This window comes from Peromyscus eremicus, chromosome 1 (assembly GCF_949786415.1).
Source record: "Peromyscus eremicus chromosome 1, PerEre_H2_v1, whole genome shotgun sequence".
In the NCBI taxonomy this organism is placed as follows: domain Eukaryota; kingdom Metazoa; phylum Chordata; class Mammalia; order Rodentia; family Cricetidae; genus Peromyscus; species Peromyscus eremicus.
Window position 1 is genome coordinate 149,297,124 of NC_081416.1, and position 15,355 is coordinate 149,312,478.

Consider the following 15,355-nt stretch of genomic DNA (forward strand, 5'->3'; position numbering starts at 1 on the left):
TAAACATGAACAGAGCAGCTCTTTCCCAGAGCTTTCTCAGCACAGACCAATTTAAGCACAGTTGTCTGGTACATAGTATAGATTATATGTAGGAAAGCAGGAAAGCAAAGCAGAGGCTGTATCCAGATTCAGCATATAATGACCAGGTTGGGTTCTATAGCTATGATCTGACATCCAACAAAAATAAACATGTCTTATGAGTTGAATGTAAATGTCACAGGAGACATGAAATCACATCCAAGAACAGTCCAGGGAACACAATGCACCTGAGATAAAAGGCCCTCTGCCTCTTTTCCTGGAGCCTCTCACAGTTCCCCAAGGCTCTGTTCACCATGGGTCATTCTTTTGATCATGTTCTGACCATATGTCTGTGCCTCACATGCGTGACTGGTGCCAGAAGAGGGCATTGGATCCCCCTGAAACTGAAGTTACAGATGGTTGTGAGCAACCATGTAGGTGCTGGGAACCAAGCCCAGTACTCTGGAAGAACAGCCAGTGCTCTTAACTGCTAAGTCATCTTTCCAAGCTCTAGGCCTTCAGTTTTTTGTTTTTTTTTTTAATTTTCTTTCTTTTTTAATTTTTAAAATTATTTTGATTTTGGTTTTTCAAGACATTGTTTCTCTGCATAGGCCTGGCTGTCCTGTAACTTACTCTGTAGACCAGACTGACCTTGAACTAAGAGGCCCACCTGCCTCTGCCTTCCTAGTGCTGGGATTAAAGGCATTTGCCACCCATGCCCGACTTCAGGTGATCTTTCTATTCCTGGGCTAACCCACTTTTAATAATTCCTTGACACAAATTATGATTCACTTTACTCAATGCAAAGATGCCCATTTACAAGCATTTCTGTGTGTAGATCTGTATGAACTGGTAAATATTCATTGGTGGAATTCTACACATCCCCTGTTCCTGAGACACACAGGGCATATTAAAAGATGCTATTGTGTAATGTTTAGCATATGATGGACATACTTGTTCAGGAATTTCACCTGAGCCTTAGTTTCCATGGTGTAAACACATCTGCAACTCAGCATGGGTGCCTGGACAGTTACTTATCAGTGAGTTTGTCGGGAGGAGGTTGATCCAAGGCAGAGGCAGTCATCAGACCTGTTTCTGTGAGTTCAGGTGGGTCACTCACCTGTGAGAACAGTTCCGGGTTTGCTGCCTTTTTGTTCCATTTGTTCACGTGTTTATCCCACCAGAAAATAATATGTGCACAGAACCAAGGAACAGCTGAGAAAACAGCTTCAGCTGGAGCGCTGATGTGAAGGTGTAGCTCACACTCTCCCTGATACTGAGGGATATGGCTGTCTGCATAGTACATACTGTGCAGTGTGTTAATAGAATATGGCCTTTTTAGGACCCCCAAGAGTGTCTCCTTTCCCTGTGTATTCCATTACCCTTTCCCTGGGAAGGATTCACCGCCATTCCCTGGTTACACTAGGGTCCTGCTCCTTGAGCTAGTGCATGGCAGGTAGCAGACAAACTCCAGTGGAAAAGTGTGACACTTGCTCAGAGTATGGGCATCAGCCCTATTTTCTCCAGAACTTTTAGTGTGTGAGTGTGCCCTGTGAACCTCTTGGATGAATGAATGTTCCTCCTGCTTCTTGATTTTTTAAAAAAATTCTGGGCAGTACATAGCTACAATCTGTTTAGACATATCTACCCCTCTGACATCCTTCCCAGTCTCTGGCTCCCCCTCCTCCCTTTTTAGTGACCCACTGAGTCCAGTTAGTGCTGTCTATATGCACACCAAAGAATGCTCTCTAGACAGTGCTTTGGGAGATGGCACTTTATGCCCAGGTTCTCTGCCTTAGTCACTGGTCAGGTGGCACTTCCGTGGTGGGCTGTCATGTGCATGGCAGGATGTGTAACATGTCGTGGCTCTGCTCAGTGGACACCAATGGTGTTTCCACCCTCACCCACGATGTGATACTGAAGGTGTCCAGTGTGACAGATCCCCACAGAAGACAAAATCTATCAGGACCATTACTCCCAATTAATCTTGCAACATTCCATGGAGTTGCAGGGCTGATAAAAAGTTTCTGCCTGAAGTTTCCCTTCCACTGGGGAAGAAACAGTAGACTGAAAAGTGATTGCAGATGCAGATTTTGTACGTGCTCCTGATCGAACCCGCTATGTCTACCTCACACCCAGGCCTGGCCTTCCAGTGCTTACTGTATAAAAAATACAATGACTGGCAGAGTTGCATGACAAGGAAGAAAGTACTTGGTGACAGGGCCATCGGGGGCCACTGGGTCTCTTGCAACTGTGCCCATTCCTGATGCTCATTGTTTCCTTTCTGCACAGGGCTATTTTCTTCTTTTCGAGTCGATGTTGGATTCTGTCCTTTATGCAAAGAGCAAATACTTGGCAAAAGGAGGATCAGGTAAGTAGGACATTTCAGTTTTAATCTGATTTCAGTGTGGTGCAACCAAATGAACTTCTGAATTTCAAGCACACTGTGCATACCTGAGAGAGTTTCAGTAGAAATGAGAGATGTTCCCGTTGGAAGGAGCCTTGGTTACTTAAGATATGGGGACTCCAAGGCCATGGTTTCTTAGGACATCTTTTACTAGGTTTTTATTGTTTGTTAGCTTGCTTGTTTAATAGAAAAATAAGGACTAGGTGTGGGAAGCTTTTAGTATGCAAATGGGTCAGAAGCATCTTTGCATTTTTAATCCTTATGTCATTTGGTTCCTGTTTTTCACACTTAATCTTAGCCAGAGACCAATAGCATGTTTCATACTAGGTTGGAGACTATTGGGCTTTAATAGCAAATTTCCCTTACCTCACTAACTTAAAAGCTCCTTCACTCTGTAGTTTAGTTCTGGTGGCTAGAAAGGTGAATCTATGCTAAGCAGATCCATCTCAACTTTGTTCCATGTCTGTGGGAAAGTAGTGTTCTGGTTGCATCCTCGGGCAGAAGTGCACTTCCCAGCCTTGTGCTTGGATGCCTGGTGTCCATAAGAACAGGGAGTATGCTCTTGCTCAGGCCTCCTGCCCACAGTACCCTGCAGCTGTATAGACTGTTACAGCACAGTTGAAAGTCCTCAGGCCAAACCAGGAGAGCCAGGACAGGTCCTCCAGACAGTGGAGCACTCTAGTAGCACTGTGTGTATTCCTTCCTTCTCAAGGGGCACTTGTCATATGGTCCCTGCATTCACTTTAAAGTAGTTCTTGATCTCTGCTATGAACCTGGCTAGAATTTTAGATGTCTTACCCTGAAACAATCTCTGCATCTTTGATTATTGTGGGCTTTTTAGTGACTGAAGGAAATAATATCACTGGATGATTCTCTAGTGGTCGTCACTATCACCCTTGCTTTTGTCATATATAATCTTTACCACAGCCCTTTGAGATTTGGGGAACAGTATCAAAGGTGTCCAGGAAGACGACACCATTTAGGCAGCCAAGCCTGCATTTCTTTTTCTTGTTTTTAAACTCATATCTGCCTGACCTAATCAATGTTCATGTTCTTTTCACTAAACCTTGATTTCCCTATTAAAATGCATTTAAAGCAGCTGACTCTTGCTGTGGGGTTCTAGGGAACCCCACCCCCTCCCTCTTCATACCTCCCCAGTGGTGTCCATTGATCTCACTGAAGAACTGACAGCAGCTAATGCATTTAAATCGAGTGCTCAGTGAGATGCATTAGGCCCACAGCCATGGGACTGTGGCAGCTGGAGGGATAAACGGGAGGTTAATGATTCTAGCTCAGTCCATATTTTCATAGAACTGATTAACATTAGGATCATCTGGGGGCATAGTCAGAAGAATCGGCATTTAGCCGCCTGAGCAGTGCTGTGGAATGCTATTTGTTAATATAATTAGGAGAAAAATAAGTAAAATATAAGCAACATGAAATGAACAAATATTGCCATCAAATGCTCGTGTGTATTGTGAAGTGTTACTTTATGTTTTTCTTAAGGGAATCCTTACGAAGCAATCGTAATGGAAGAACTTTAGAAAGAATGATTGCATTGTGGAATGGGGTGTCAGTATTATGGGTCCATGATGTGAGTGTAAGTTCATCTGTCTCCTCCTCTCTCCCATGAAGAAGACCTAAATCAATGTAAAGAAGTACTAAGTTCTTGGTTAAAGAGAATTCATTCCGGAAGATGTCAGTTCGCCCAAACTTACTGCAGACTATGATGAAATCCAAAACTACTAACAATTGTTAAAATTATAGATGAGAATTATGTATATTTTCCCCTTTTTTGATGTTAAAAATTATATAGTAGCATTTCTAAGTTTGTACTGCTGTCCCAACCAACAGGTTTGTCTTTAATTTAAGCCGATTATGAAATTGGTGTGGAAAAGTAAACAGGAATGGCAAGAAACCACCAAATTAGCAAGACCCTGGGGTAGTAGAGACAGGAGGAACAGCCCTGCCATATATGAAAGTGTACCCTGAAGTCTAGACAATAAAAGCAGCTGTTGCTGCTTCCTATGTGGAAGACAAGCTGAAGAAAATTGAAAATCTGGTTAGAACCACATATGTGACTAGTACCTCTTACAATGTGGGAAATTGTTTTTAATAGAAAATTAAAATAAAATTTATTTGAAAATAAAACAAAGCCAAGCATGGTGGCTTACACCTGTAATCCCAGCACTTGTGAGATGGAAGCAGGAAGATCAGGAGTTCAAGGCCAGCTTCAGCTGTTCATTGAGTTGGAGGCTGTCCTGGGCAACATAAACCCTTGCCTTAAAGGAAAAAAAAGATCAAATAAAGTAAGGTTCAGCTGGGCTCAGTGGTACATTCTTGTAGTTCCAGCACTTAGGAGGCTGAGGCATGAAGAATGCTCAGGCCCAGAAGCTCAAGACTAGCCTGGGCAACATAGTAAACCCTTCAGACAATCCTTCTTCAAACAGCTTAATCCAGACAGTAGTTGACCGTTGTAATTTTCCAGTGAGTCAGATAGAATGCAGACACATTAAGCTTGAGGGAAGAGTTTTCTAAGAACTTAAATTTGGAAGCCCTGATAGATGCTTTATGAAGTTGACTGTAAATTGTCACGTGACAGACTCTACTAAAGCAGAGTCACAAGGACTGAAGTGGGGAATCCACCCAGCTCCTACCGGAAGTGTAGTTTCTAACATTGGTGGAGCCTCCAGTAAGTAGTCAGCAAAGCCAGAGGAGCACTGGACAGAGTTGAATGACAGCTCCCAGAAAGGGATGGGGACAGCTGAAAGGTGCCGCCTCTGTCCTGTTGCACGCATGTCTCAGTGGAGGACACACTACTTGAGGTCACACAGGATCTTTTAACTTCCTCCTGGAAGTTTTAGTGTTTTGATTGAGTTCATGATTCACTTCAGGATCAGAACAAGAGAGACAGAAAGCAGGGGGTGGAAAGGGGAAGGGTGAGAGGAAATGGGAACATGAAGGCCAGATCTCGATGTGGAGCATCTTCGCAGTTTCTCTCCCATGCTTTTTGAGACAGGGTTTCTCATTCCTTTCACCTCCACATTGCTTTAAAAAGACTTGAAATTAAAATGATGTCTAATGAATAGGAAAGTTAGAAAATAACCAGCCTCTTTGCATTGAGCCCCCTGTGAGTTTACAATGCTGTCCTTGCAGGGGCAAAGCTCTGTACTGTTTTTCAGTTGCCTGCCTGTGGCATAGAACATAGAAATGCTTTGCTTTATTAAGCTTATGTCCTATAGTATTGCTGAGCTTGGTGGTTATTTCTAAAAGGATTTCCTGTGTAAACAATCCAGTCGTTTGCAAAGAGTTTTAATGCTACCCTTCTGTACCTATGCTTCATTTTCTTACCTATAACCCTGATTAAAAACAAGAAATGGAATGTCCTTTCAAATACAAATGACAAATAAATAACCACAACTTGAAGAATGAGATGTTTACCTGCTTTCAAAGATCTTCCGTAAAATGTCTACTAATTACAGCAGGGCAAAGCCAGTCAGTTCCAGTGTGAAAGCCCAGCCACCACTGAGAAATCAAAGCTGACATGCTCAGGAGCGGAAGAGATTGAAATTGCATCTGCTAATAACATGGAGAAGTAATTCACTCAAAATCAGCAAGAGTTTCTAAAATCATTTTTTGCAGGATAAAGTTGAGAAGCTATTGATCTTCCTCTATCAGGAAGGAATTGTTTTTGCTGTTTGTCATTATACTGTCTTGGACTGTGAAAGCAGGTCCCCTCATGCTAAGATCCCAGCTGCATTTTGGGCTCTTTCAGGCTTTTATTCACTTCCAAGTAGGAGGGCTAGCAGCCTGTTCCAGCTCACCGCCTCTGATTCATTTTACAAGGACCAACACAGTCAGGAGGGGCTTTTCGTTAAAACAGAGATGCTCGGGCTTCGAGGAGGAGGCTTTTGAACACAATCAGAGGCAGAGTTTTTTTTTTTTTCAGTGCTTCTTCTCTTTATAGCAAATGTGGTGAGAGGACTTGTTGCAGAAAACAGAAATCCACCCCAGTCAGTGGAAAAAGGATTTACTAAAGGGCAGGAATGCTACAAAGTGTGAAAACTGGGAAATGATGCAGCCAGAAACTGTTGCTTTGCAAGGCCTGTGGGCTTCAGAATGGAGGCTCCTACCTGTGACTGACACATTATGCTGTGTAGGTGCCCTGGAGATGACACTGTCTCTGTACCCCTTTACCAGAGCCTCCCTCCCCTACCAGCCTGGCCTCCTTTAGACTGAAGAAAGCGCTTCTGCCATGTAGGAACACAGCCAGCAGCCTTAGCCCTGCCCTGGACCTGTGCACACCAGAAGCTACCTCCCGAGCATCCTTCCCTTGATGCCTCCTGTTCTCGTAGCCTCTGGGCTGTTTGCTCTTCCCCTCTCTCTCTGTCCTGTCACCAGCCACTCAGCAGAGTGAGCAAGCCCATACATCTTTGCTTTGCTCACTTAGCTTTATTAATAGTTACAATGTACTTGCTCCTTCTCCTTTGCCTTCTACCAAGTGCTCATTTGCTTTAGAAGGGTGGAGTTCTAGCATTTGAAGAGCAAGGCAGTGGGCGGGCATACAGTGGGAAGTCCGTGGTGTCTGTGGGCAGACCTCAAGACTTGCGTGTCAGCTGCCTGGTTGTCTTCTTAGCTAATGAAGACTGCTTCTCCTGGCGTCACTTACCTCCGTCCCTTCAGTCTCCTGTTTTGTAAAAGCCCAGCTATAGACAGTCCTCACTAAGTCTGGTTTTTCATTATGTATTACATCTCCTGTATTCTTGCTGGAAACAAGAGCAGCATTGGCTTGTGCCTTAGTGGTGAAATGGGTTTGAACATGGCACCTTTGTCCAGCACATTGAGTGTCATACTTGTACATAGATGACATCACACAGAAGCCATGGAGGTTGATTTCTGGGACTCAGTGTTTCCTGTGCTGTTTCTGTATTTTACAGTTTTTTGCCACCTTTGTTATTTTGTTTTTTTTTTCCCTAGAAATATCTTGATAATGTTGTTTACTTTTTTCAGTGCATAGTTTTTCAAAGCATATTCCATCTACATATTAAGTCTACCTAACTTTAATGGAGCTGGTCACTATTTATAAGGTACTATGGAGGAATAGGTCTAGTTCCCAAATGAATATTTAATTTCTAAGTTACTCGTGCTCTGTGAATTGGTGAGTATTTGCAGTGCTTTGACTCCTGTGTGCCAGTGTTTTGTGGGAATTGTATTCTCATATGCCTCAGTCTCAGCCTTTAGGGCCCAGAAGTTTGTGAGGTCTTCCCTAGGGATGAAGGAGTTCCCATCTTGGTCTGCTCACCTCGTGAGCCGTCCCAGTGAAAGATGAATTCTGGGCAGTGAATCGAGAAGGACACAGATGTCAGAGCCATGGATTTATAAATGGTCTGGTAACTGGCTGCTTTTGTCCAATCAGCACTTGGCCGATTTCACCTACAAGCAAGCATAATTATTCAATTATAGCTTCTATCTGACAAAAAAAAGTGACAAATGTGTGAGACTGTGAAGGTAAAGGGTTAGTGGAGTTCTGGCAGGTGGCCCAAGATTTAGGCAGCTGTGCCAAGGTGGATGCTGAACCCCATTGACCTCTAGCACTGATTACAAACCTTTATGAATATTCATGTCTTTCTGAGAGATGAAAAATCATTTCTGAGTTCAAAAATAAAAACCGGGAATTTTATATCTTTGAAATATAATTAGCTTAAAAACTATGCCTCAACACTTGGAGAAGAAGAACCATTCTGCTCTTGATTTTTTTTCTCTAAACCTGGCTTGCAGTCAGCCACAGTTTTCCTTACGAAGGGGCCATCTTTGTTCTCCATGGTGTCCTAGCACACCACACAGCTTGTAGGGTGGCAGATCAGCGGCTTTTGGCCGGGGTCCAGGTTGCATTGTCAGTGTGATCGGCCACATCCCTGCCCTCTCTCCAGCTCTGGCACAGTAGCACAGTGCAGCTGTGGATGATGGGTAAGCAGGCTAGTGCAGAGGGCTTACAGTGGGTTTACAGACCCGTGCAGCAGACTGGATTGATGCATGGCCTGTGGTTTGCCAAACTCAATGATGGCATTAAAAACAAACACCAGACTCAGTGAGGATTTTTAATCATGTTCTGAACTGCCCGTGAACTGCAGTACGTCATATGACTGACTGTCCCTGTCCTATACAATGCTGCAGTACATTTAGTTCCCGTGAACTACAGGAGCAGTGGTACTCCTAATAGTAACAGTAAACCACTGTGGTAAATCTTACCATCATTGTCTTCCCTCTTTTCTCTGGCAGGGTCTCTGAGTCTGAACCACTGCCTGTCTTATGGACAAGGCTTTATTGAACACAGCCGTTCTGCTTTCATAGTAACCTCAGAAAGTGGTCATTTCAACAAAAAACAAATGACTTCCAAAACCCAAAGTGTTGACTTTACAAAAGATGTCTGCTGGCCTAACTGCCTTACTGTGTTCCTCAGGCCATATGCAGAAAGCTGCAGCTGTGGCACAGATATTATAAAGGGTAGAGGAAGCTACTGAGATACCCAGTACTGCCCCACTGTGCTGCCTCAAGATCAGTTCTTGTCTTTGTGTCGCATGTTAAGGATGTGGCTCAGAGAACTGACTGTAGTGCCTATGGCGGGTCTGTTGTTAGTCAGCATCCCAGGAACAAATTTGCATTCCTCAGACTAGAACCAGCCAGAGAGCTTGGCATGCTACTGGAGGAGGAGAGCATGACCCTGAGCCCTGGGCACTGGGTAGCCAGCACACTCTTGTACATGGCTCTTAGGGATGACTGCAGAGGCTGAACTGTGAGGCAGCATTAGGGCCCGTGTCCTGCTTTGATGCAGATCTTATCCTGGCCTTTATTTTAAAGGTAACTTAGAGCTTTGACTAATACAGTTTCTAAAGGTGAAATAGAGGGTGATCTGAGTCTGAAGATTGGCTGATGACCAGGGACCATTTCTGTGGTTATTTTTTGGTTGTCATTTGATATGGGAACATATAACTGACTCTTTTTTTTTTTTTTTTTTGATTCATGAATTCTCTAAAAATTGATGCTTGAGATATTCACAGGAAAAGTTCATTTCCACGTTAGTCACCAGAAAGGAGCTATGTGCTGTGTCATAACAACCTTTACTGTCCCACAGCATTTTTTTCTATTTCTTCTAAACCATTTCCCACCACCCCTCAGTGCCCTCTTGGCTCTCTTCCTTCTCTGTCCCCTCTCAGCCCCTTTTGCTACTTCTCCTGTACCATAAATTCTGGTGCTGGTACATAGCTGGTGCTGGGTCTTAGAGGCTTCTGCTGTGTATGTTTCTGTTTACATGTTCATAGTCTTCAGTTTGTATCTTAGACCCGGATAATTCCACACCTTAGATTTCATTCATTGACGTTTTCATCAGTGCCGGAAGCAATGCACTCATTCCTCCTGGATCTGTTCCTATCGATGCCCTTTTACAGTTGACAGTCTGCTCAGCTGCTAAAGCCGAGCACTGTTCCCGATTCCTCCTCATCTCGGCCGGTCTTTCCCGAGTTCTACCTCCCATCTGTCTGTCAGATCCATTTCTTCTTCATGCTGTAGCCACTGGCCTGGTTTTCACCACCTACTCATTACATGTTTCTGAACTTGTCTGTTTTCCTCCTAGTCATTCTTCACATAGCACTTCAAATGGTTGTTCTAAACCAGATCAGATCACTGAAATCTGATCACAGTGCTACCCTAGGTAAAATTTTCACTGAGTTACCATTCTTAAAATAAAGTCCAGTTCACTGCAGTGGTTTACAGAGACCCCATTGAGCCTTGTGTCTTTCTGCCTGTCTAGTTAGAATACAAGTGCCACTCCTTAGTGGTGACTGCTACACACTCTCACTCTGCTAGAACACTCTTTCTCTCCCCACTTTTGAGCTGGTTTTTATCCTTAGATGGTAGCCTGCTTCCCCTGCTGCAGCCTCTTCTGATTTGGCTGCTTTTGCTGAGTGATCCACAATGCTTTGTGCTTTCTCTTTTGACGACAGCCTGGGCTACAGGAGATCCGGTTTCAAAATAAATAGATAAATACAAGTTTCTCTCTGAGGTTAGAAATTTGTATCCACAGTCTTTATTTAGACTGTCATATACTTAACAATCATTTTATATTAAATAAGAGTACAGTATGAGCTGGCCTCTACCTGCCAGGAAAACTCCAGTGTGATATCCACCCCACCATGGCGCTAAATACTTTGCCAGATAGTTTGTCTCTTTATGTGTACTTTGGAGGAAGATACGAAATAACAGTTTTTCAAGTTGTCATATTTTAAGTTTTAATATTAATTTTTTTTTTTTTTTTTTTTTTGAGACAGGGTTTCTCTGTGTAGCTTTGAGCCTTTCCTGAAACTCACTCTGTAGACCAGGCTGGCCTCAAACTCACAGAGATCCGCCTGCCTCTGCCTCCCAAGTGCTGGGATTAAAGGCGTGTGCCAGCATTGCCCGGCAGGATGCTGATTTTACCATCATGATTATAGGCACTCGGGGTACTTGGTTGTCTCCTCGTCTCTGTCTTCATCCATCTCTCCTTGCTAGTGATCTGTGCAGATAGGTTTGGTATTTATATTTAGCCATTTAAAACCTTCCTCTAAGTGAAGAGAAGATGCTACATATAGGAGCATTTTTTTTTTTTTATTCCAGTCTACCCTGACATTTGCACCATCAGCCTAGTGGCCGTGAGTGATGTGAGCAAGCATGCTGATAGAATTGCCTTCTGGGATGATGTCTATGGCTTCAACATGTCCTGCATGAAGAGGGCGGTTATTCCAGAAGCTGTTGTGGAAGTTGTAGATCACCAGACTCTTATTTCAGACCCTTGTGGTATCAAGGTAGGTGTGTACATTCCCTCTGTGTCTGTGAGGCTTGATGCTAGGACTCCTTGCACATGTCACAATCCATACATGTGCAGAATATCCTTAGGCAAGATGAGGAAGTGTCTGCATGTGGCCTGCACGCATCCTGTCATACACTTTAAATTACCACTTACTTCACTTATACTTACTGCAAAGTGAGTGCTGTATAAGTAGTAGGCCATCTTGTTTAGGGCATTTGAGAAGGTCGATGCCTGCACATGCTCAGTACGGGTGAAAACAAGGTAATACTTTCAGTCCACAGTTGCCTGAATCCAAGGATATGGCTGCTTACTGACTTTCCATGTGGGCTTCCTCTGATTTTAGTTTAGTCTAAAATGGGATCAAACTTGCTTCTGGGCCATCATTGCTTAGAATCACTTCTCATTATTCCATTTATCAGCCTTCAGATCCAAGTCCTGGAGCTGGTTGAGTCACTTATACGTAGTTTGACCTCCTGAAGGCAGAGGCCTGCTTCTGCAGTGCTGGCATCTGCCTTGGGACCACCTGACATCACACTGGCTCCCACAGAGCATTATTCCTATCTTATGCGTCACAGTTTAACTTTTTACTCAGACTTCTTCTAGCTTCGTTAGATTAATTACCATGCACTTACCTGAAACTGCAGGGCGACTGTGTGGAAAAGTCCTTATGAAGTCCTTTTGTGTTTTATTTTTGTCCATGTTAACCTATGGGTTTGCTGTGACTCTCGATTTTACATGAGTTCACCATGGCTTGGCAGTGAGGAGTCACATTGAGTTTCTTAGCACATTGGTTGTCTAAGTAGATAATGGAGCGTGTGAAGATTTCAGCTGTGGGTTTAGGGCAGTGTCTCCTTCCGGTAAATGACTTTTGTAATATGTAACTATTCTCTGCACAAAGGAGACTCCTCAGCAAGCAAGCTTGATTAACTGTGGGGATGCTGGGTGCCCTGGTGCACTGATGGCCACTACAGGCCTGCTCCATGCTCTGCTGCCCTGGTACCCTGGTAGGAAGGTGTGTGGAGCTGTTTGAGTCAGAGCAGAGGGGAACAGTTACTGCCACCTTGGCCGTGTTGCAGATTAGGGGAGCTTGGGAGAGGGAGTGCTGAGTGCTCTCCTGCTGCCCTTTTGCTTGGTCTTCAAACTACTGTGAATAGTTGATGTAGCTGGTTTAGGACTGAATCTCCAGGGTATTTAGTAGATGCTCTGTGACATCACACTTGCCTGTTCAGCATCATTTGTGTTCCCCCATTCTTCCTATACCTAAAAGCCCTCACACTGTAACTTGCTTTAAAACTTTTTTTCAACTATCTTAAAGAGAGTGATGTCCCCAGGCTGTGGTTATAAATTCTATTACTTGTCAACCCTTCCCAAAGTGACCTGGAGAGCTTGAGCCAGGGCAGAAGACAAAGGAATGGGCTGTTTCTTTCCGAGATGAATCCTAATTTCTGCTGTTTGAATTATTATGGCTTTTCCTACTACCTAACAAGCATATTTAAATACATTGAGAGAAGAATTTTCCTGGCAATCTTTCCCTTCACCAGCATGTGTTTTCAACTTGCCCTTTCTTCTAGAAGATTAATTTCATAACCTGGAGCATAGCAGATATGGGTGGTGTGCAAGATGATCTCAGTGGAGAAAAGAACACTAGGTTTTAAATTTGAAGTCTTCAGTGTATCAGCAAGACTAGCAGACAGATCAGTGTGTGACTTTGTAGATATTATTGCTTACAGGAAGTCAAAGTAGAAGATACCAACTTGATTTAAAGAAACATTAACTAACTGTTAATATTCCTTAGTTTGGAAAGAATCCTCAGAATGGCTTGTGATTAGAAGTTAGGAAACACTGATTTGCAGTTGTTGTGTATTAGCTAGGCTTTGTTATTCATGTTTACTGATCTTTTTCTTTCTCCTTTCTGATGGGAAGCATATAGATTGCCACACTACATCTATCTCAGACTTGGAGTTTTCTTCAGATTTTACCCTGAAAATCACAAAGACAACCATGTGCACGGTAAGCCACCCTTTCCTACTTCCACAGATCTCACTGGCAGTGCAGTTGATTGGCAGAGTAATGAATTAATTAACAGGCTTGTGATAAATGAAAACGGCTATTGCCATTGACAGTCTGTCTTTGCCTTTGCTATCACTGGACAGATCTGCTTAATAGATGAGTAGACTTCAGAAAGTCCCTGCAGCTGGGCGTGGTGATGAGTGCCCGTAATCTCAGCCCTCAGAAGATGAAGGATGGCCGCAGCTATAACACCCTGTCTCCGACAGTTAGTTTAGTTAGTAGACTGTAGTAGGCAATCTTAGTTTTTATTTTCTTTCCTTTTTTGGTTATTATCTATCATACTCAATGAAGAACATTCAACTTTATCTTCAAAAACAAAAGTTCTTATCCTGTGCCTCCCTGTAGGTCCCCACACATAATTTAGATGTGTTTAAGGACTCAACTCTGGCACAGGAGAAAAGATACGGCCTTTGAAATGGTAGGCAGATCCAAATACACATTTGTGGGTCTGTCTCCCTACAGAGACAGAGTCTCACTGTGTAGCCTAATTCTATCTGCATGGACAACATGCTTGCGTAGAGGAATCCAGGCCACATTAAGCCCAAACTGTCAGGGAATTGTGGTAAGTTTTAGCTGAGAAGCAGATATTCCCATGTAGTACTGAATGTTAACATTTGTGAGAGTTTTCTTTCACATAATTTTAAAGTAAAGTACATCTTCCTCTGATGACAGGAAGAGTGCACATGTGCACTGGGTAGCATTCTGTCACTCAGTTTTCATAATCATTTAGATTGACTTGGTCTGGGAGGTTGCATTGTACTGATGAGGAGTAGAAACTCTTGTCATGTTTTACTCATGTACCAAATGCCCTACATTTTCCCTGACCCCTAAAAAGCCTTGTTAGTGGGATTGTATGAGTCACCAAAGAACACAAGGAAGCCTGAACAAATAAGACAGTACAGATGTGCAATCAGCCAGTCTACACACCTGAAATAAGTGTGAAATGTGTTCCATTATCGACATGGGAGCCAGTAGTCTAGCAGCTGTTGATGGAGAAGAGGATGGATATGTTTGAATCCTCGTGCAGTCCAAACAGAGACAGAGTTAGATTTAGCTGAGGAAGTAGGCCATGCATCCCTCCTTTGCAGCAAATACAAAGTAAATCCTGGGCTAGAGAGAGATGGCTTAGGTGGTAAAGGGTTCAGTCCTCAGGTCTTACATAAAAGTGAAAGGTGAGAATGTGAGAATTGATTTCACAAGTTGTCCCCTGACCTGCACACATATAATAATAAGGAAGTCTTATAAAGAAAAAAGAACAGTAGATCTTTGAGTTTTTAAACCCTGTCTCTTGGAGAGGACTGATGTTTGGTGAAGCATCTGCATTTCCACCAAACCCCTTCCTTCCCGTGCTTACTTGACCAGGAGTCTGACATGAGTAGGATGCTTCCATCTAATGCTTCTAATAAGCTTCGTCATCTGAAGCCTGGCTCACCCCTTTGGCTCTGCTTCACCTCTCTTTGGTCTGGAGCAGTTGTGCAAATATGGTCTCTGAGGCTGCTCCTGAATAGATAGCCTCTCTGTTCATGAAGAATAATCCAGCATAGACATATTTCAGGATAGGTGTCTGAGTAGAACTGCTCTCCTGCTATTTTGGGCAGAGCTAGTGAAGGGCAGTGCTACTGATGGGCAGAGCCAGTGACAGGCAGACGTGGTGACAAGCAGAGCAGGTGGCGGGCAGTACCAGTGATGGGCAGACCTAGTGATGGTGGAGGTGGAGGGCTGAGGGGCAGCCTGGGGAGTGAGAGGAATTTGTTGTGTGAAAGTAGAGGGAACAAAGTCTGTGGATTTGTACTCGGAAGAGTAAGCTTCAGAAAAGCTAAATGCCTTTCTCATTGTGAAACTAGAATACATAGTGACAAGATGAACAATTTCTAAGGAGTTAAGCATGTTTAAATATATGCATAGCCAATTTTCTCCTGATAAGAGTCCAAATTTGTGGCCTAATTAAAAAACTAGAGAAAATGGAAGTTTTCAAAATAACAAGAACACCCTTTGCAAAGATTTAATTTCCACAGCAT

At 43.3% G+C, this 15,355-nt stretch overlaps 1 protein-coding gene across 1 annotated transcript in view; it reads left to right on the forward strand.

The window, feature by feature from the left end:
- Prmt3 (protein arginine methyltransferase 3) overlaps positions 1-15,355 on the forward strand; it is an 80,372-nt gene that overhangs the window by 38,788 nt on the left and 26,229 nt on the right. Inside the window, exons 11-13 of the mRNA XM_059274287.1 lie at positions 2,311-2,389; positions 11,075-11,262; positions 13,191-13,277. Coding sequence (XP_059130270.1) covers positions 2,311-2,389; positions 11,075-11,262; positions 13,191-13,277 — 354 coding nt within the window. The remainder of the gene's footprint in view (positions 1-2,310; positions 2,390-11,074; positions 11,263-13,190; positions 13,278-15,355) is intronic.